This window comes from Castor canadensis, chromosome 1 (genome assembly GCF_047511655.1).
Source record: "Castor canadensis chromosome 1, mCasCan1.hap1v2, whole genome shotgun sequence".
Classification (NCBI taxonomy): Eukaryota; Metazoa; Chordata; class Mammalia; order Rodentia; family Castoridae; genus Castor; species Castor canadensis.
In genome coordinates this window covers 182805106-182826735 of record NC_133386.1, presented here as the reverse complement: position 1 = coordinate 182826735, position 21630 = coordinate 182805106, and the positions used below count along the sequence as shown (strand labels likewise).

The 21630-nt window shown below is 42.8% G+C and overlaps 1 protein-coding gene across 16 annotated transcripts in view; it reads right to left on the bottom strand.

Annotated features, from left to right (window-relative positions):
* Cstpp1 (centriolar satellite-associated tubulin polyglutamylase complex regulator 1) overlaps positions 1-21630 on the bottom strand; it is a 220558-nt gene that overhangs the window by 19669 nt on the left and 179259 nt on the right. For 7 of the 16 annotated variants that reach the window (XM_074044771.1, XM_074044760.1, XM_074044797.1 and 4 more), the window contains one exon: positions 13213-13297. The exons of 5 other annotated variants lie outside the window; for them this stretch is intronic. In XM_074044771.1, coding sequence (XP_073900872.1) covers positions 13213-13297 — 85 coding nt within the window. Of the gene's footprint in view, positions 1-13212; positions 13298-16080; positions 16182-21630 lie in introns of all 16 variants that reach the window. 4 more of the 16 variants (XM_074044779.1, XM_074044774.1, XM_074044777.1 and 1 more) reach the window with 1 other exon arrangement.

The window sequence follows — 21630 nt, the reverse complement described above, 5'->3', positions numbered from 1 at the left end:
TCAGAGGAAGGAGGCTTCTTTCTAAGGGATATGTAGCTGGATTCCAGCAGCAGGGCTAAAGAATTCTGAGGGGTTTTCTCCATTGCAAACAGTGACTCGGTGCCACGAGACAAGCTAGATCTCGGCTTTTCTTAACGGCAACACTAGCCACTATTCTGCTCAGCCAGAAACCTGGGAGGCATCCTTGACATCCTGGAAACTCCCTCCCTCACCCATCCCCAATCTATTCCCAGGTCCGACTCATCCATGGCCAAATTTCTCTTGAGGCTATCTACTTCTCTCCACTTCCACAGGTACCATCTCTGCCTCTTTCTTCAGGACAATTACATAGCTTGCTATCCATGTTCCTTGCAATTACTCTTGTCTCTCTCTCTCTCTCTTTTTTTTTTTTCCTGAGATAAGGACTATGTAGTACAGACTGGCCTTGAACTTGGGATCTCCTGCCTTAGCCTCCTGAGGGCTGGGATTACAGATGTGCACTATGATGCCCAGATTTTGCCTTCTTTTAATTGAGCATCTATAATGTGACTGGAAAGATATTTTGAAAATGCAAACTTGGCCATGTTACCATTCTCTAAAACCTCCATGGGCTTCCTGTTGCTCTTAGAACAGACTTTCCCATTCTAATCCTGGCTTATGAGCCCATCAGACCATGCTTTGCCTCCCCTCAACTCTGAAGACTTGTTGGAGGCCACAGGCAGCATTCCTCACTATAATCTGGCCATGCTGATCCTTCAGTGCTTCCCCATGCCCTCCTTCCTCAGGGCCTCAGACTAACCAGTCCCTCTACCTATAATGCTCCCTACCTCCAAGCTCCTCCTTGTACCTGCCATGTGCCCAGACTTCAGGGGCAGCGTGTTCATCACCTCTCAGTGAAGCAGGAGAGGAAAAAACCCTCTCTAGCCCAGCCTGGGCCTAGCCTCCCTGCTACCTGCTTCTTTCTGCAGTTCTCTGTTACTTCCTCACACTGTTCATATCTGTCTATACCCTAGAACTTCAAGATCTACCACGTAACACTTCTGTCTTCCTGCTTGTTACTTGATTCTGGGGTTCAGCATAGTTTCTAGCACAGAGCAGGCACTTAGTAAATACTGTTGTGTGAAGGAAGGCATGAACAAGGAAGAAAGGCTACGTTATCCTTTTCTTTTTACTGGCCAGGGAATGTACACTCCATTCAGCTCTGGATAGTCCACTTATAGGAGCACTAGAGTAGAGTCAGAGAGAAGGGGGTCAGAGTGGTGCAGAGTCTAAAATTCATGATGTCAGACAAATGGCTGCATTTAGGCTCTTTGGCTTGTTGTGAGGAATTGGGAGGAAGTAAGGGCTGAGACCCAACTCCTCTGAAGAAGATGTCAGAGGGATGTAGAGTTTGGCTGTAGAAGACTTTTCCAAGCTGCTTAACTCTGGGATTTGTAGCTGATTTGTGGAGGAGCGAGCTGCTTGTTGCTAGAGATTTTCATGAAGAAGCTAGAAGGCTCGTATTTCCCACAGGGATTCCTCAGCCCCTCACAGAGTGCCAGTCAAGCCAAGGGTGGACAGAACTCCCACATTCTCCTGTTAGTGCTGGTTCACGTGTAGGGAAAGATGGCTGTACGAGGGCTCTGGCTAAAAGACTGAATGATTACTGGCACATGCCTATAATCCCAATTACTCAGGAGGTACAAATAGGAGGATCACAGTTTAGGCTGGCCTAAGCAAAAATGTGAGTCCCTATTTGAAAAGTACCTAAACTGAAAAGGGCTGGGGACTTGGCTTACATGGGAGAGGGTCTACCAAGCATGAGGCCCTGAGTTCAAACCCCAGTACTGCCAAAAACCAAACCAAACCAAAACAAAATATACCATATGGGCTGGGTATAGTGGTGCACATCTGTAATCCCAGCACTTGGGAGGCTGAGACAAGAGGATTGTGAGTTGCAGACCAGCCTGCGGTATATAGCAAGACTCTGTCTCAAATAAAAAACAAAACAAAACAAAAAGCAAAACATCCACTATGTGCAGCACTGACTATCCCCCAAACAAGTGCTGTAATCCATGAAAGTTCTGGGCATCTGAAGCTTGCTTGGAGCCTCAGCAGACCTGTGGGAAAAGGTAGGCAGGAAGCCACTGGTCTGCCTTTGTCTTCTGTGACAGGGACAAGGCCAGGCTGTGGGCTCTTCACCCACACAGACAGCAACTTCATCCTGAACTCAAACTCATCACCACCCCCAGAGGGCTCAGGAAGGAATCTTCTTGAAGCCGAGGTCATCCACATGTGCTGTTTTCCAGTGAATGGCAGTTGGCTCAACAGCCCATCCTGCCACAGGCCTTTTGCTAGCATGCCAGCTGCTTCTGACACCTGGAGGAGCCTGGCCGCCCCTGCTTTGAAGTGAAGCCAACAGGGAGCTGCCTGCCAACAAGTGTCTGTACAAATCTATTGGATCAGGGAGGGATTCTTACAGGCCATGCCTCCAGGCTAGAAAGAGGGCCTTTGGGGCAGAAATAAAAGCACTCTGGTTCTGGCTGGCTCTGAGCAGAACCATGTGTAGGGTGGAGTCCAGGGCAGGCAACTGGAATGAAGACAGAGCACTTGGCAAGGTCCAAGCTAATCCCAAGGGGCTGGCCACTCTCTCCATCCCGTGCTGACTTCTAACAGCTGGGATGGGCTGGCTGACTGGGAGGCAAGTGGGTGCCAAGGAAGCAATAGTTTCCAGCCTGAACCCACTGACTTGCCAATTCCCTCTGTACCCCTGTGGATCAGTGTCTCTGCTCTAGTGGCATGAGCTGCACCGTCTTTCCTAAAATTCTGGGTTAGATGACCCTGGGATCAAGTTCCAATTCAGTTCCACCACTCACTGACCAAGTACCTTTCCTCTCTGCACCTCAGTTTCCTCATCTACAAAGGATACTTGAAAAACCTCAGTGTGATGAGGTACTTTGTATGTTATAGACACTCAAGTCTTACCAAGTGTTAGTTGCTATCAAAAAGTGTATTCTATCTGGTTTAAGGTGCTGGAAGAGCCCAAAATAGCAAATAAAAACAGCTCTGAGGAAGAAAGTGCTGCCAGCTCCCAACCAGGCAGAGGCTGTGAAACAGAAGCTAGCTATTTAGTTTCGAGTCCACTTTTGGGGGAAGTCAGCCCTCAGGTAGGGACAGAAAGAAAAGCCACCTTGCATGACTGGATTTTTCTGGGGAGGTCACATGATTACTGTCCTTCACAGGGACAGGTGAAGCTTATCCCCAAGACTCCTGCAGAGACTCCTGCAGTCTCTGTTTTAATGTCAGAGCCATGGGAGAGGGGCGGCAATGAAGCCATCCTGTGTTACCTGCCCCAGGTGGGAGGAACAGGCTACTGTGATTTCCTGGGTCACTTTCTAAGGGTCACCTCTCTTCTGGACTATGTCAGAGGGACATTTTTGCTGCACAAGTTGACTCAAATCCAGGCCCTTAAACAGCATGAGGCGATCAAGGTCCCTGCTGTCCCCTGGCTCCAGCCAGTGCTTTCAGGGTACCCAAAACCTCACCTGCCCTGTAGGTCCTGACAAGCTTGGCCCAGAGGGTCTGGGCAATATTAATAATAACAACAAAGGCCAGCACTCATAGGGGCTTACTCTGCCAGCACTATAACCTCTAAATTCATTTTCACTTAAATAATTTTGTGAGGTGAGCTCAGTGAGTACATTTACTAGAACACAGAAGTACAGGGGAGTATAGAAACTATACAGAGATTACAAGCTATAAGCAAAAGAGCTATAATTCAAATTCAGACCTCTCTGACTCTGACCACAGGCCTTAGACCACCTGCTGCTACAGCTGGTAAGAAAAAAGTAATTCTGTGCGCCCAAGTGGCAATAAACCTCCCTGCTCCTGCTCTTGGTGTTGGCCATCAGTTCTGGCACCTGCCCTGAGAAAGGCCAGAGGCTCAGGACCTGGATGCTGCTGCTTACCTGCAGACAGCTTGAAGGCTTCACTATCCTGGAACCTCCCAACAAGCCTGACAGCTTGGTTGAATTGCTTCTCGGGTCTTGGGTAAGGACCTAAATAGCCTGAAGGTCCTGTCTTTATCCTTCTGCCCCTTTAACTCCAGACCTACGGGCTTTGGCTTTCAGCTTCTACCAGTTTCTCAAGGTTACCACTGGTGAAAGTCCAGATGCTTTTCCACCAGGATGCTCACTTGCCTAGAAGGCTTTCCCTCTCACTGTTCGCTACATAAATCCTACCCATCTTTTTTTTTTTAGGTGGTACTGGGAGTAGAACTCAGGGCCTCTCACACTTGCTAGACAGGTGCTCTACCACTTGAGCCACTCCTCCAGTATGCCTATCCTTTTTGATTTAGATGCAATACTTTAAATCTCAGAAGATTACAGAGTATAACTTAATATCTGTATCTCCATTAGCCAATTCTATCAAACCTTAACATTTTGCCACCCTTGCTTCAATTTTTAAAAGCTTTGCAAAATATTATGAGTATCATTTAACCACCTGTACATCCCTCCTTTTTCCCCAGGACCACCAGGAATTTTGGAAACTTAAGAGTTTAGCATTCCTCTGCATGTTTTTATACTATAGTAACTCATACAAATGTCTGCATTCTTAAAACATGATATAGCTCTGTTTTGCTTGTTTTCAAATTCTGCCATATTTTGAGATTTATCAATGTTGACATATACATATCTATCTATTGACTGGAGGCTGGAAAGAATTCCATACATGGGGCAAGGACACCACACTTATCCTTTCCTTCTGCAGAGGAGCCTGCAGGTGTTCAGTGGTGGCTATTATAAACAATGTTGCATTAGGGGAACCTCTTGAACTCTTTTAGACTTGTCCAAATTGCCTCAAAGTGATTGTACCACTTTACACTCCCATCCACAATTTATGAGTTCCCACTGTTCCATATCCTCACCAATACTAGTGTTACCAGACTTCAATTTTTGCCAATTTGATAGGTGTGAAGTGTTACCTCAATTTAATTGACAGTTCCCTAATGAGTCTGGGCATTAAAATATGCCCAAATATTTATTATTAATTAATATTCTCCCGTGAATTGCCTGTTTTTCTACTTGGGGGTTCTTCATCTTTTTTCTTATTGATTTGTAGAATTTTCTTTTTTGTGGTGGTGGTTCTGAGGGTTGAACTCAGAACCTTGCACTTGCTAAGCAGGCACTCTTATCACTTAAGCCATGCCCTCAGCCCTTTATGCTTTCAGTTATTTTTGGGATAGGGTCTTGCATTTTTGCATGAGTCAGCCTGAACTGAAATCTTATTTATGCTTCCCACATAGCACCAGACACTCAGCAAACACTTGACAGGCGCATGCCACCATACCCAGCAAAGTTTCACTGACTTTTTGCTCAGGCTGGCCTCAAACCATGATCCTACTGACCTCCACTGCCTATTACAGCTGGCATTACAGGTGTGAGCCACCATACCTAGTGATTTGTAGGATTGATTTGTTTATTTATTTAGAGTGAAAGAACAGAAGTTTATTAAGCAGAGAGGAAAAGAGAAGAAAAGCCCCAATGTGGGAGGGCCCTGTATGAATTCTTTATTAAAAAAAGAAATTCTTGTGCCTGGCAAGCACAAAGTCCCGAGTTCAAACCCCAGTACTATCAAAAAATAATTCTTAAAACTAAAAGTTCTAGAGATTAATCACTTAGTTGACCTTTTTTTTTCTTTTTTTGCAGTAGTGGAGATTGAATCAAGGGACTCATGCTTGCTAGGCATGTGCTTTACCATCTAATCTTCATCCAAAGACCTGTTGGTTGGTCTTGAGACTAAAAAATTCAGAGACTAATATATAACAGATATCCTTATCCAGTCTCTGGCTTGTCTTTCAACTCTTTTTCCGTTTCTTCCCTCCCTTCCTAGATGGGGTCTTCCTATGTTGCCAAGGCTGGTCCCAAACTCCTGAGCTCTAGTGATTCTCCCTAGTAGCTATGACTACAGGCATGTGCACAAGCTCCAACATTTCTGGGGGAGAGGTTACTAAAGAATGAACTCGGGGCCTCAAGCATGCTAAGCATGTTCTCTGCTACTGAGCTACACCTGCAGCCCTTCAACCTTGATTATGGTATCTTTTGTTGAACAGAACTTTTAAATTTTCTGGCCTAGTAGTTAGCATTTGACTCTTTTACTGTTGTGGCCAGGGTACAACTTGCCATTAGGGAATTCCTGTTTCCTTGCTGGTGTTTCTTCTCTCTCATGGTCAGCCCCCTGAAGGCATGGACTTTTAGTTCACTGCTCTATCCTCAGCACCTGGAAGAATACCTGCCAGGCGCTGGTGGCTCATGACTTCATGATGCAGTGGTGATGTACCTGTGCAGAAGGATATGCGGGAAGAAGAAAGAAGGGAGAAAGAAAGACAGATACCAACAAAGCATAAAGTGCATCCTCAGGGCATGGCATGAGGTCTGGCAGATACCAGACACTCAGAAAACACTTGAAGAATGACTATAGGGATGAAATGTCACTTCTCACTCACTGAATTATATTTTTTAAAAAACAGGTAATGGGGGGTATGTGACAGGTATTTTAATTATCCCATTAAATCCTTAAAACAACTCTATTTAGGTGGGTGCTACCATTATTTCCATTTTATAGGTGAGGAAATTGAGGCTTAGAGAAGCTAAATAACTTGATCAAGTTCATAAGCTAGTTGGTAAAGGAAAGGGGATTTGAATCCAGGGCTGTGTGGCTCCAGTACCTTAAGGCTATAGTAGGGTTTTGTGATATAGGGACCAGCTGAAAAACAATCCTTGAATGAAAGTTGAGTGGCTATGTCTAAAACTAAATTCTCTAGGAGCTTATGTGCTCTCAAAGCACTATATGTATTCATAACACAATCATGACAATAGAACTTTTTCTATTAAATATATGTCACTCACCAAGGGGCTGGTCTTTGGTGAAGGAGAAGTTATACAGTATTTCAGATGACAAAAGAGAAGGAAATGTAATCAATTAAATACAACCAATTCTAAAATGTGAGAATGAGACTGCAGGCAACACTTTAAATCAGTGGTTCTGGAAGTGTGGTTCCCAGACCATCAGCATCATCTGGGAACCTCCTGAACTCTAGAGGTGGGGCCACCACATGAGGTTTAACAAGCACTGCAGGTGATGATTCTGATGCATGCTCCAGTTGGAGAACCTCTGCTTTAAATCTCTACCCCTAGAGCAAAGCTTCCCAGCCCTCTGTCACTTGGGCTTTGAATAGTTTACAGGTGTGATGGTCCCCTTGGCCTAGCTGGGAGGAGGGCCAACTGCAGGCCAACCACAAGCAGCCTTGTCTTTACCCAAAGTTTTTGTTATATATTATATTCCAAGCATTGTGAAGTGAAAAAAGGCCAGAAAGAACTGCTTTTGGGAACCCAGGAACTTCTCACTTTTTTTTTAATCTGGTAATAATAATAATACCAATATTATTAGAACAGCAAGCAATTATTGTTTATGAATGTGCTAAGCAATCACATACTTTATTGTTGAAATCTCATAAATACCCTATGGCTATTATTATTACTCCTATTTTCCAGATATGGAAACAGGGTTTGGGGAAGTTAAGGGATATCCTCAAGGCCATCCAGTAATTGGGGCCCAGGTGGAATGTGCACCCAGGTCTTTGTAATGCCATTGTGCCTGTGCTCTAAAGTCAATATTAATACTGGTACTTCTAGCAGGGTGCCGGTGGCTCACACCTGTCATCCTGGTTACTCAGGAGGCAGAGCTCAGGAGGATCATGGTTTGAGGCCAGCCTGGGCAAATAGTTTGTGAGACCCTATCTTGAAAAACCCATCACAAAAAAGGGCTGATGGAGTGGCTCAAGGTATAGGCCCTGAGATCAAGCCCCAGTACCACCAAAACAAAACAAAACAAAACCCAGTACTTCTAACATATATGCAAGGTTACTCTGTGCCAGGCACTACTTTAAGCACATCATAGACTTCTCCTTCAATTATTACAACTACTAGTATCCCCAGTTTGTCAAAGAAATTCAGTAACTTACCCAAGGGCACAAGCTAATAAGTTGTGGACCATATTTGAACTCAAGAAGTCTTGCAGGATGCCAGTGGCTCATGCCTGTAATCCTATCTACTCAGGAGGCAGAGATCAGGAGGATTGAGGTTCAATGTCAGACCAGACAAATAGTTCTGTGAGACTCTATCTCGAAAAACCCTTCATAAAAATAGGCTAGTGGAGTGGCTCAAGGTGAAGGCCCTGAGTTCAAGCCCCAGTACCAAAAAAAAAAAAAAGTCTGACTCCAATTGCATGTTTCCTCCCGCCCCCCCCCCTTGGTGCCTCACACATGCTAGACTCTACCACTGAGCTACACCTCCAGCTCCTCAAGTGCATGCTCTTAGCCATTAGGAATGCTTCCCAGCTTGGAGGAAGGTGAGATGGAGATGCTAAAGTGATTGTTTAGGGAAACAATTATCTAGCTGCTTCTACTGCTGCAGGAATGATGAGGTGAAGGAGGCTCCTGTGGTAGTCTGTTTGCTCTTTCCTTTTCTGTGGTTCCAGCTCACACCTGCTGCCCTAAGGCCTGGTCATGATGTTTATAACCCATGAGGCAGGCGCATGTGAAAATGCCATGCCCTGCACAGGCTCTGGTTTACAGATGCCTGTGGATTACATTCTTTTATGCACACATCATTGCAGACTGCAGCCTGGCACAAAAACAGATATGAAGACCAGTGGAACAGAATAGAGGACCTGGATATGAAGCCACACAACTATAACCAACTTGTCTTTGACAAAGGTGCTAAAAATATATGATGGAGAAAAGACAGCCTCTTCAATAAAAACTGCTGGGAAAACTGGTTAGCAGTCTGCAAAAAACTGAAACTAGATCCATGTATATCACCCTATACCAAGATTAACTCAAAATGGATCAAGGATCTTAATATCAGACCCCAAACTCTAAAGTTGGTACAGGAAAGAGTAGGAAATACTCTGGAATTAATAGGTATAGGCAAGAACTTTCTCAATGGAACCCCAGCAGCACAGCAACTAAGAGATAGCATAATAAATGGGACTTCATAAAACTAAAAAGCTTCTCTTCAACAAAAGAAATGGTCTCTAAACTGAAGAGACCACCCACAGAGTGGGAGAAAATATTTACCAGCTACACATCAGACAAAAGACTGATAGCCAGAATATATAGGAAACTTAAAAAACTAAATCCTCCCCAAATTAATGAACCAATAAAGAAATGGGCAAGTGAACTAAACAGAACTTTCTCAAAAGAAGAAATTCAAATGGCCAAAAAACACATGGAAAAATGCTCACCATATCTAGCAATAAAGGAAACGCGAATTAAAATTGCACTAAGATTCCACCTCACCCCTGTTAGAATAGCCATCATTAGCAACACCACCAACAACAGGTGTTGGCGAGGATGCCAGGGAAAAAGGAACCCTCCTACACTGCTGGTGGGAATGTAAACTAGTACACCCACTCTGGAAAAAAATTTGGAGGCTACTTAAAAAGCTAAACATTGATCTACCATATGATCCAGCAATACCACTCTTGGGGATATACCCAAAAGACTGTGACACAGGTTACTCCAGAGGCAACTGCACACCCATGTTTATTGCAGCACTATTCACAATAGCCAAGTTATGGAAACAGCCAAGATGCCCCACTACTGACAAATGGATCAAGAAAATGGGGTATCTATACACAATGGAATTTTATGCAGCCATGAAGAAGAACGAAATGTTATCATTTACAGGTAAATGGATGGAATTGGAGAACATCGTTCTGAGTGAGATTATCCTGTCCCAAAAGACCAAAACTCGTATGTTCTCCCTCATGTGCAGACATTAGATCAAAGGCAAACACAACATGGGGATTGGACTTTGATCACAGGATAAAGTAAGAGCACACAAGGGAGGGATGAGGATAGGTAAGACACCTAAAAACACTAGATAGTATTTGTTGCCCTCAACGCAGAGAAACTAAAGCAGATACTTTAAAGCAACTGAGGCCAATAGGAGAAGTGGACCAGGAACTAGAGAAAAGGTTAGTTAAGAAGAATTAATTTAGAAGGTAGCACACATGCACAGGAAATCAATGCGAGTCAACTCCCTGTATAGCTATCCTTATTTCAACTAGCAAAAACCCTTGGTCCTTCCTATTATTGCTTATACTCTCTCCTTAACAAAATTAGAAGTAAGGGCAAAAAAAGTTTCTGCCGGGTAGCGAGGGGTAAGGGAGGGGGCAGGGGGAAGGTGGTAGAAATGACCCAAACATTGTATGCACATATGAATAAAATAAAAATTTAAAAAAAAACTGGTGGTTTTTAGAGAATTCCATCACATACTCTAATCACAGTGTTACATATACTGGATTGTTTGGAAGGATCTGGGAAAATGGGTGGGGCAAATGCAAAGCTGTAACTGCTGGGGGGCCTAAGAATCATAAGGAAGGCTCATCCTCATAGCTTTGCCAGATGCCATCAGGAATGGAAAAGAAGGACAGTGGCTATTCTGGAGTGACAGAAACCAAGATGACATATCAAAAGTGGTGGTAGGCAGTGATCAGTACTCAAATGGTCCCACTTTAAATTAAATGCCCTTAGGAGCTATATCTTATTGATGACTATATTCTGTGTGCAGAATAGCATACAAATTGGCACTCAATTTGATGAAATAAAGTACTGACACATGCTACAACAGGGATGATTCTTGAACACTTTATGCTGAGTGCAAGAAACCAGTCTCAAAAGAACCATGTATTATATGGTTCTACTTATTTGAAGTTACCAGAATAGGCAAACCTACAGAGACAGAAAGTAGGTTAGTGGTTGCCTAGAGCTATGGTAAATGGGGAGGGGGAATGGAGAGTAATGGCTAAGGGGTAGAGGATTTTTTTTTAGGGTAATGAAAATGTTCTAAAATTGATTGTGGAAATGGATGCACAGCTCTGGAAATATACTAAAAGCCTTTAGGTGAAGGGTATGGTATGTGAATTGTATGCCCCCCCAAAAAAAACTATTAAAAAGAAATATTTGATGAATAAATATATGAACAACTGAATATAAGATATAGTTACTAACTAACTCTTATTCTTACAGCTACTTCAAATCATGAACTACTAGAACCATGTAAAATGCCAGACAGGGAATATTCACTCATACATCTATTCAGCAGACATTCATGGAGTGTCTGGTACTAGACATAATACTAAGTGACAAGGACTTAGCAGCAAACAAGACCAGTAAAGATCCTGCCTGCTCTCCTGGAACATACACACTCTTATGCATGGGTCGTTTATTTAGGAATTCTTTAGTTAGAGTAGTGCTTTTATTGTTGAGTCAGTCTTTAGAATAATGAATTTCCACCCTCCCACCACATACAAAAAAAAAAAAAAACAGTGGGGCTGAGTATTTCTTAAAATGATCTGTACTTAAAAGAATAAATACTATGGAAATTTAAAGCTAACTCTACTTGGCTGCTTTTAAGTTACAAGAGATAATCTCCCATGATGGCTTTTTTTTTGTTTTTTTTTTTTTTCTTAGCAAAGAAAAAATTTCAAGTTGGGTGTGGTGGTGCATACCTGTAATCTCTGCATTTAGGAGGCTGAGACAGGAGGATCTTGAGTTTGAGTGTCCTGGGCTACATAGTGAGACCCTGTCTCAAGAAAACAAACAAAATAAAAGAAATCCAAACCTCCTTTCAATTTCAGATAAATGAAAATAAAAAAACTCGAACTAGAGTTTTTATCAGTTGCCAGTTGCCATTGGGAAAAATAAGTATCCAGTGAAGAAGAAAGGGGAAAAAAAAATCTACAAAATTTTGGGTGTGTGATTACTAAACAGGTTTTACACAAGACCAGCAAAATTAGTTTGTGAGCTGTGAACTGCAAAACACCCTGCCGCAGTGTAAGGCTGGCATCTGTTGCTGCTAGCAATGTATTTCCAAGTCAGTGGCTGGCTGGCTAGATTGTCTCAGGAGCATTAAAGTGTTTCTTAGTGCAGTATAGACAATTAAGCACGATTTGTGGAGGCCAAATCACAGAGAAGAAATAATGCATGATGCAGAGGCAGGAGCATGAAGGACACAGAGAGCAAAGTCTCTGTATTAAAACAACTCATGCCTCTGCTATTTACAAACATTAGTAAATTAGGGCAACAATAGTTGACCTCTTTGAGCTTCAGATTCCTCTTCAGTGTAGTGGGAACTAAGCTTTTATTAGGATTAAGTGAGATAATTGAGATAAGCAAGAAAATTTAAATGGAACAATGAAGGTAAATGCCTTCAATATGATTTATGGAAGCTGGACATTTTTCAGAAAACAAGATTTTTCTTTTTTTCTGCTACACTTGCATTTGCAACCCTAGCTCAGATTTTGTGTTAAGTTAAAGTTAATTGAGGAATAGTCAATTGGTTAAAAAATGTGAATGGCAATGAAACCAAACACGGAAATTAGGGACTCTTAACCATCTCTGCCAAGTTCTGGTCCTAGGCTAATCTTGGAAATCTTCATTTAGCATAAATGATACAATATGCCCTTCTCTCAATTGGGGTATTATGTTCTTCACACCTTTCCGGTCCCCTACCTCAACCTTCTCCATTACACGTCACTGCTCACTCTTGGCCCTCTCTCAGAATGTGTGTGTGTGTGTGTGTGTGTGTGTGTGTGTGTGTGTGTGTGTGTGTGTGTGTGTGTGTGTGTGTGTTTGCCTCTTCATCTTAACTCTTGGTGTGTGTGTGTGTGTGTGTGTGTGTGTGTGTGTGTGTGTGTTTGCCTCTTCATCTTAAACACCCTCTGGCTCTGTCTTCAGACCCTGTGTGTGTGTGTGTGTGTGTGTGTGTGTGTGTGTTTGCCTCTTCATCTTAACACCCTCTGGCTCTGTCTTCAGACCCTGTGTGTGTGTGTGTGTGTGTGTGTGTTTGCCTCTTCATCTTAACACCCTCTGGCTCTGTCTTCAGACCCTGTGTGTGTGTGTGTGTGTGTGTGTGTGTGTGTGTGTGTGTGTGTGTGTGTGTTTGCCTCTTCATCTTAACACCCTCTGGCTCTGTCTTCAGACCCTGAAGTTCCCCTCAGAAACCACTAAGGATCATTTGGTTTTCCTTAGGAAGCACAGAAAGTATTATGTTTTTGGGTAAACCTCAAGTAGACCCCTCTCTGAACACCAGTTTCTCCCCTTCTGTCTTGTATATGGTTCAGATTTCTCTAAGAAGCCCTAGTCCACAGAGTGAGGAGTTCGCTTTAAGAATCTAGGAGACATACCTGGCTGCTTTCTGAGTGAGCTCCAGTGGGAAATCTGGACACAGTAACTGAAGCAAACAGTGATATTCCCTCATGGTCAGCAAATCTATAGTGAAAGGGAAAAGAGCACATTAGGTCTTTGCATTTCACGTCAAGCTCTTTCTTTGGTTTCAGACCCATGCTTGGTAGAGCTGCTTTTTTAAAGGTGAATCAGTGTCAAGGGAGGAAGATTTGAAAACTGTTCTAAAAAGCCTTTCCTAGATAGAGGCACCAATTACAGTGTTTTGACTAAAGGGGCTTCACTGGTTTGAGAAATGGTCGGGTGAAGAGAGGAAACAGGAGAGGCACCTTCATCAGGCTTCTTAGCTTGGTTCTCTTTGAATATAAAAATCTGGACGAATGAGTCATGTCAAAACTGGCAAAGTGTGTTGAAATTCTCTGGCATGGTAATATTCAGCACCACATGTCCAAAGACCATCCACAGAATATCTGGAGGCAGCACTAAGGCAAACAGTCTTGCGTATACAGAGAAGAGTACAGCACAGAAACCCACAAACTTTATTACTCTGTCATTTGGGATTGCAGCAGGCTGGCTTCTTTTGGATGCCTGCTCACAAATCTGGTCATCCTATTATAGGAAGCCAAGATAAAGTTCCAAGATATACAATCAAGGCAACCAAATGATTCCTGAGATACAGAAACAGTGCTGTGGGAGAATGGAGCCAGGAGGCTCTGCGGTCCAGATTTGCCAAAGAGGCAAATCTCAGAGAGGTTTATAGGATCCCAAGGGAGAGGAAATACACTGATGCTTAAACGTTGTTTTGTTACTGCCTGTTCTAAAGCCAAAGGTTTTGGATCAGCCAGGCAGCAGCAATCTACAAGTTCCAAAGAATTTCAAATATGAATGGGTACATTAATGGTCAAGCAAGAGCAATCCATTCTGAAGCTATCCTAACTGGGAGGAGGATGAGTAAGAGAAGGGAATCCAGAGGGCATGGCCACACTTGGGGGATGAAGATGATGATCACAGGCACTTGGTTTCTTTGGACCTAAGTTAGCCCAAGCCACAGGAATCCAGATCTCCTACCCCTACTAGTTTGGTTGATGCTTTTCCAAGAAAAAAACCCCAAATCTCCAGGGACAGGACTATGTTCCTACTACTTTTTCATCAAAGCTCAACTCAAGGTGGGGGCATAGAGTTAAACTAACCACACTGCCAAAGTCAGGGACACCAAAGGAACAGACTCAGCGTCAATGTAGGTCAAAGGACCAAGATGGCTTTTGCGGCTTTCATCATGGCCACAGTGGGGTGTGCACTTTTCTCTCCTCACTGGCCTGACCTCAGGCACAGCCTGGCAGGAGGTCTTGTTCTTCAAGGGTAAGAGCGAGTAATAGTCCTCACAGACTTACGGATTTGGGGTGAGGATCAAGAAAGGCGAAAGAAAGGGAGAAAAGCCACTTAATCTAATGGCTATCCACTTTATTCTCACTCCAGAACTCCATAGAGAAGGGAGTACTTTCTGGCAGGGAGTAAATAAAAGAAAGTTCTGCTTTTTTAATCATCAGTGCTTTTCTAGGTTAAACTTTGGTTGATGTATTTGATACCATTCTTAGGGGCAGGTATTTCATAGGAATTCACATTTATCCCTCCCCAGTTTACAGGAAAATAATCTTGGGATGATAAATAGGGTGAAAGAAAATGAGAAAGTGCATGAAAGAGAGAGAAACAGAGATAGACAGACAGTGGGAGGGAAGAGTGAGAGAGACTGAAAGGTAGGCAATCCCCACATGAAATAAGGAAACACACCACTAGGAATCATTCTTAATCTCCTGGTTTCCAGAGCCTAGGCTGGGGTACTGGGGTCTGAACTTAGGGCCTTACACTTGCTAAGCAGGCACTCTACCACTTGAGTCATCCTGCCAGCCTTTTTGTGCTGAGCATTTTCAAGACAGAGTCTTGTGAACAATTTGCTGGGACTGGCTTTAAACTGTGATCCTCCTGATCTCTGCCTTCTGACTAGCTAAGATTACAGGCATAACCCATCAGCTTCTTAGGTTCTTGATGTTGTTCTAACTCATGTACTTCAAATACTTGCTTCCTAAGGGAAGAATTTATAAAAATCACTTTGTACCTCTGTTATGTAACAAAAGGGTCTTAAAACAACTAAAAACAGAACATATCCTGCTCACCACTTCTGGAACTTGACTCTCCCAAAAGTTAAGTGAAAAAGATGGTTATATAAAGAGATTCATGAAAATGCAAGCAAGCAAACAACTTTTAATTGTGAGAGTAGTTCTAATTCTATTAAAAGTAATGGCCAGATAATATCAAGGCCAGAGGATTGCAAGGCAGAACTGCTCCTATGCCTGTGGGGATTGGAGGAAATGGCAAGTGGTAAGACTTGTTCAGAAAAATCAGAACACTTATAAGCATATATAGGCTAGGTTTCAAATCTTGGCTCTGCAATTTACCAGTATGTAATTTTGGGCAAATTACATAATCTCTCTCAATCTCAGCTTCTCAGTTGTGAAATGGGAATGATAATGCTTGCTTTTCAGGGTTGGAGTCAGGTGTAAAAAAGATGATTTCTGTCTAGAATTTAGTTAATACCAAACAATGGGAGTTGTTTTGGGTTTTATTTTTTAAGTCTGGGGTAAAGATAGGAGAGGAGAGGAGAGCAGAGAGGTGATTTTGCTGAGTTTGAGTGCTTTAATCTAAAAGTGTGCTGCCTTGAAAATTCTCTCAGGCTGCATGAGCAAATTAATTTCCAAAGTCTCTGCTGCTGTATTCATTCATTTAACATCCCCACGTGCCTTCCAGGCATTCCAGGCTCAGCATTACAGTGATGAACAAGCCACAGTATCAGATCTCCTGAGGCTTACACTTACTTGGGCATTCATGAACTCCAAATGCTGCTGTGTACATTGGGGTCTTTGGCTCTTAGTTCTCTCTTCAAGATTTCAAAGGCCCTTCCTGGCAGCCTTTTGTGCTGCAGGAATAACAGTAACGAAAGTGAATAGTCGTCAAGCTTTGTGCTCAGTGCTTGAATTAGTACACTTAACCTTCACAGTGCGCTTATGAAGCAGACTCCATTATTCCCAGTCACATTTTACAGATAAAGACATGGAAGCTTACAGGATGCAATAACCTGGTGATCAAGGACAGGGGAGCCCAGAGTTTGGGGGACAGAAAGGGGACCTGTCTTTCCAGAGCAAGATCCCAGGATGGAGGCAGGGGAGATGGAGTTTGAGGCCAAGAGATTAATGAAGATGACAACTGCTGGTATTTCTGAGCATCTGCTATGGGGCAGGCCCTGCTTGCCTTGGGTTTTACATGCACTGCCTCATCTAATCTTCACTATTTTTATCCCCTTTTCACAGACACATGAACTCAGATTTTGCATGAGTAAGAAACAGAACTGAAATTCAAACCCTGGAGGTCTGGCTCCAGAGTTTACCCACCTAACACTTTTTAGGACCTTGATCTTTTAACCCTTATGTGGGAAGGCTTAGGAGCGTGTTTTCTCCTCCAAACGATCTGCAGCAACTAAATAGCTCCAGGTGAACTGGATCAAGGAGACAATCTAAGTGAATTGGGTGTTTTCAAATGAGAAATTGAGGCTGAAAGGTTCTAATTACCGTCAACAGGAAAAGACTGAAGCTCTGGCTCAGCAGCCCCAGACCTAGCTAGGCGGGAGGCCCTGCTGGGGAGGACTGGTACAGCAATGAGTACACCTGTGCTGTTGCCTACACTGCAGCTCTCATCCTGCCCACCTGCTAGCCACTCTGCATCCTGCAGGTGCAGGGAAGGTAAGGGGTGTGTACCAACAGATGTCTTCTCTAAAGGAATCCCCCCACAATTAGGAAAATTCAGCCAGCAGGTACTGAAAGTTCAAAGGCAAAGGCATAAGAAGGCTTTGGTATAAGATCAAAATCAACCCTCTCCACAAATTGGTGCTTCTCTTTGTGTGGGTGGTCAGAACTGTTAAACTCTCTTCTAAGTCTAGTAATAGGCTCACTAACTGGCACCTGGCTCAGGACTGGAGAAGGTTTTACACTTTGCAATCAGATGACTTGACTTCAAAACCTGGTTTCACTATTTGCTACCAGCAAGTGTAACTTAGACAAGTTACACAACTTCTCTGAACCTTGGTTTCCCCATTTTAAAAGTGTGAATAACCAAGTACCTACTTAATGGAATTGTAAAAAAATCAAGAGAAGAAATTTAAATATAAGGTATCTTTCTGAGAAAAATTAACAAGTGCCCAATAAATGGCAGTATTATTTTATAAATATCGGCAGTACTGGAGTTTGAACTCTGGGCCTCATGTTTGCTAAGCAAGTATTCTACCATGCCTCCAGCCCCCATTTTATAATTACCAACTGATTCAAGTCCTTAAATTACGGAATCTTTGGACTGAACTAAACCACTCAGCAAAATGCCTGACACATCACAGTATCTGTTGAAGAATGAATGAATAAAAAACACGTATCACATAACCAAAATTTATAGAGGAAAAGTTTTGGTTACTGTATGAGCACAGAGATGGAGATGTTGGGGCACAGGAGGCAATTCTACAAACTTAGGGTGTGTGTATGTGAGAATCCAGGAATTGTAGAGAGCTGAAAATGGCAAATGTCCTTTGGTAGACAACTCTCAACAAACAGAATAAATCATGGCAGGAATACTACAGTTTATGAACTTGTTGACTTTTAGAACCTTCTCACCAAGTGCTTAACTTGATTAGCTTGAATATTTTCACAAGAATGTATCACCAATTTTACTGTGAACATAGAGGAAGCCTAGGGTTCACTTCACAGAAATGTACTTTACCAAGGCTTCAACTCTAGCAAGAATACTATTGCTTTCAAGACAAGCACAGCCATGACTCAAGATACTCTTGTTGGTTATCTCTACCCTCATCCTAAAGAGTGATAAATGAGGTGATTTTAGCCAAGAAAATTAATCTAGTGAGATTAATTAATCTAGTCAGATTAATTTTCTAGTCAGGGGCTAACTTTTGGTCTGATTTGTAGGAAAAGAAAGATGGCTTTTCTACATCTGGTCTGCCTTCTTGCTGTGGCAATGCCTCTGAAGCTCTGTGGGGCAACTTAGTCATTTTTACATCCTCCTTGCAGACCACCATGTGTGTCCACAACATTTGCTCACAAGAACTGCAGTGGTATGTGGTTGTAGACTCAGAGTCCTCTGTCCTCCCTAGAAAATGGTGCCTCTGTCAGGGTTAGAGTGGTATCACTACAGAAGACCAGTGGAGGAGTGCCAGATGGAAGGAATTCGAGCCATTTCTTTGTCCCTTCCTCAAGGCTTCCTTGAGTCAAAGGCTTTAGCTTAAAAAATGTGGGGATGCAATAGGGTTTAGTCTGAACTCATCTGTGTGAGTTGCCTGTGTGTTGGCTGCATGAGTTGCTGCTGGACAAGGGATGTAGATAATGAAGTGCTACCAAGCCACAGAAAATCCAGAGGACCAGACAGACTCTAGCTGGTTGGATGCATGATTTCAGTAGAGACTACCACAGAGGCCAAAGAATACCACAGCCCATGAGTGGACTTCCAATATTTAGTTGCAATTGTTTTTATGTTCTTTTAGGCAGGGATTGTGAAGGCTCATTCTAAATGACACCCTCAACCAGGCTGCTCTGCCAAGAGATGCTCGGAAGGACATGGATAGTTCAGGGTATGACCACACCACCCCTTCCCATCCCTAGGGCATGGAGGCTTTGTTACCAGGCCACAGCTGAGAAAATACTTCTCAGTGCTACTCTGCAGAGGAGGGGGAGGGGAGGGAAGAAGAGTTGGGGAAGAGGGAAGAAAGAGGCAAGACATCCGACAGCTTTGCTCCCCATGGAGTACTTAGTATCACAAGTCACAGAAAGATGGTGATAACATCCTAAGGGCTATGTTCCTGTCAAACAAAGCCCAGAAGAGCAGTCCGTGTTCTTAAATTTTATCTTCTTTAGCAGCACTGTTGCTTTATATTATAATGGAAGGAAAAGATAATTAGTTTACTGACAGGGAAATGATCCTACAAAAGAAATAAGAAGGAATGGCTTCTGGTAACACCTGTGGGGTAAAGTGCTGACCTGTTATTAACATTATCCTTTGTCAACTCATTATTCCTCAGACATCTTTAGTGTGTTCAAACAGAGGCAGAAAAACAGACCCTTCAGTTTATATTTTATTATGACTAAGCCCAGCCCCAAGTGAGAAATGTGTGTTTGGTCAGTATATATATTCTAGGCAAAGTATTAAATCAGACATAATAATTTCATGGCAATATTTAGAATGAACAAAAGCAACTTCCTATGATTATATCAGATAAAGATTTATAGAAATGCAGGCATTTCTAGTCGGAGTACCAAAATTAGATGACATGTAATGGCAATCATAGTCATTCCTAGCCATCACTGGGGACCTGAACCAGAGGCCTGGTGTGCCAGGCTAAAAATCCCCAGTGAAGTCCAATGGCAGAGAAGGCAAGATATTACTCCGGGAGAAGCCACTATCTGAGAAAGCTTTGATTACACAAAACACAACAGGTCGCACAGGTCTAAATTGACAGCATATGGCATTGAGGAAGGAGGCACTAGTGCCAGGAGAAAAGAAAACCTCTCTAGTAGCAACAGGGCTGGCTACTCTGGCAGGGCACGGTCTTTTACCTTTTTATTGACGGAATAGGAAGTAGCTTTGGATATCAAGATGTGGAGCAGGATCTTGGCATCATAAGCTCCCAAAGGGGAACAACAGCACATCAGGGAAACAACACAAGCCTTGCAGTCCTCACTGCCACTCATAGGCTTATCAGCTCTGCAGGTGGTGGTGGTGCATGTTTTGTTGGAAACTGGAGGACAGATTATGCCCTTTTAAACTGATACTTCAGAGCCAGGTAGAATTCTCCTCCAGGACAAAGACGGTGCTGTTAAGCACCTGCAGCCAACTGTGCTCTCATTTTCATTTTATATTTTTTTGGCGATACTGGGGTTTGAACTTAAGGCCTCATACTTGCTAGGCAAGTGATCTACCACTTGAGCCATCTCAACGGCTCACTCCTGCTCTTAAGTGAACAGAAGTGGTTCAACAGGAGAAGAGCTATAGTGGAGGATGAACTTCAGTCCCTTTCTCATGGTGACTAAAGGTGAGAAGTCGTATCTGCAACAGCCACTCAGTCTCTGAAAAAGACGGAGTATTTTAAATTGCCTTATATGTGTTTTTATGGCCAGAATTGGGGTTTTCATGTTGTTTTAGCAAGGAAAACTTTAACTCAGAGATACATTATGATACAGAAAAAATAATCTGATCTGGGTTCTGTGAAGAACTGATTGCATTCCTCTGGGCACTTTTCCAGACCTCAGTTTTCCCACCTATAGTTTTCCCACTTAACAAAAAGAAAGTTATAGTATATGAGGGTGAAAAAAATAGTTTGAGATATACTTTTTCTTTAAAAAATGCAAATCTTATAGTAACCTTAACTAAACTATACTGTAAATAAAAAACAAAAGCTTTCTTATCCAACTTTGTCCTCAACTGCCCTCACCCAGGCCTGATAGGGCAGGGAGGAACAGCCTGAGGCACCGCCTTAAACTCTAGAGCTCCAACAGGGCAGGCCAAGAACCAGTGGCCTTGAGCCATTAGTGGGTAGTTAATAGTGTGGGTTTCTAAATCAGCCAGGTCCAAAACCTCGTTCTTTAGTCAACTAGCCAAATGACAATAAACAAGCCAATTAAAACGAGTGAATAATATTAGTACTATTAATGACATTAGTAGCATGATAGTATAAATACACATGGAGAGTTTTTGAAAGGACTAAAAGAGATGATTACAAAAAAAGAGAGATCGTAAATTTAAGTGTTGGTATTTAGCACAAGGAATTTCTCAATAAACAGTGCCTGCTCTTGTTACAACTTTTCTGCATTAGAGGCACACAGGTGGGATGGCACCCTCCTAACAAAAGGCACAATTCATAGAAAGTTCTCCTTCAGCTTAGGCCAGTGGGTGGCTGAAAACAACCTCACTCCTTATCTCATGAAATTTTATCATGCCTTTGTTCTTTATTGATGAGTGAGTAACAGACTTCCTGCCTAAGGCAGGTGCATACTATTTTCCTTGATAGCCAAAGTTCTGCCAATCCTCTACTGCCTCACTTTTAATAGTGCTGATGGCTTATATTTGTAGAGAGACTGTATAATTATACCAACCATTTTCACTTTTGATCCCTATAAGAAACTGTGTGGCAGGGAGAGGAAAATGGCATGCCCCTCCCCCTCCCCACTTTTTTCAGTGCTGGCTTTTAAACCTGGGGCCTTACAAATGCTAGGCAAGCACTCTACCACCAAGCTATGTCCCCAGTTCCCTATTTTACAGACCAAGAAAATGAGCCTCAACAAGGGACAAGATCACCAAATAAATGTTAGTGCCATGAT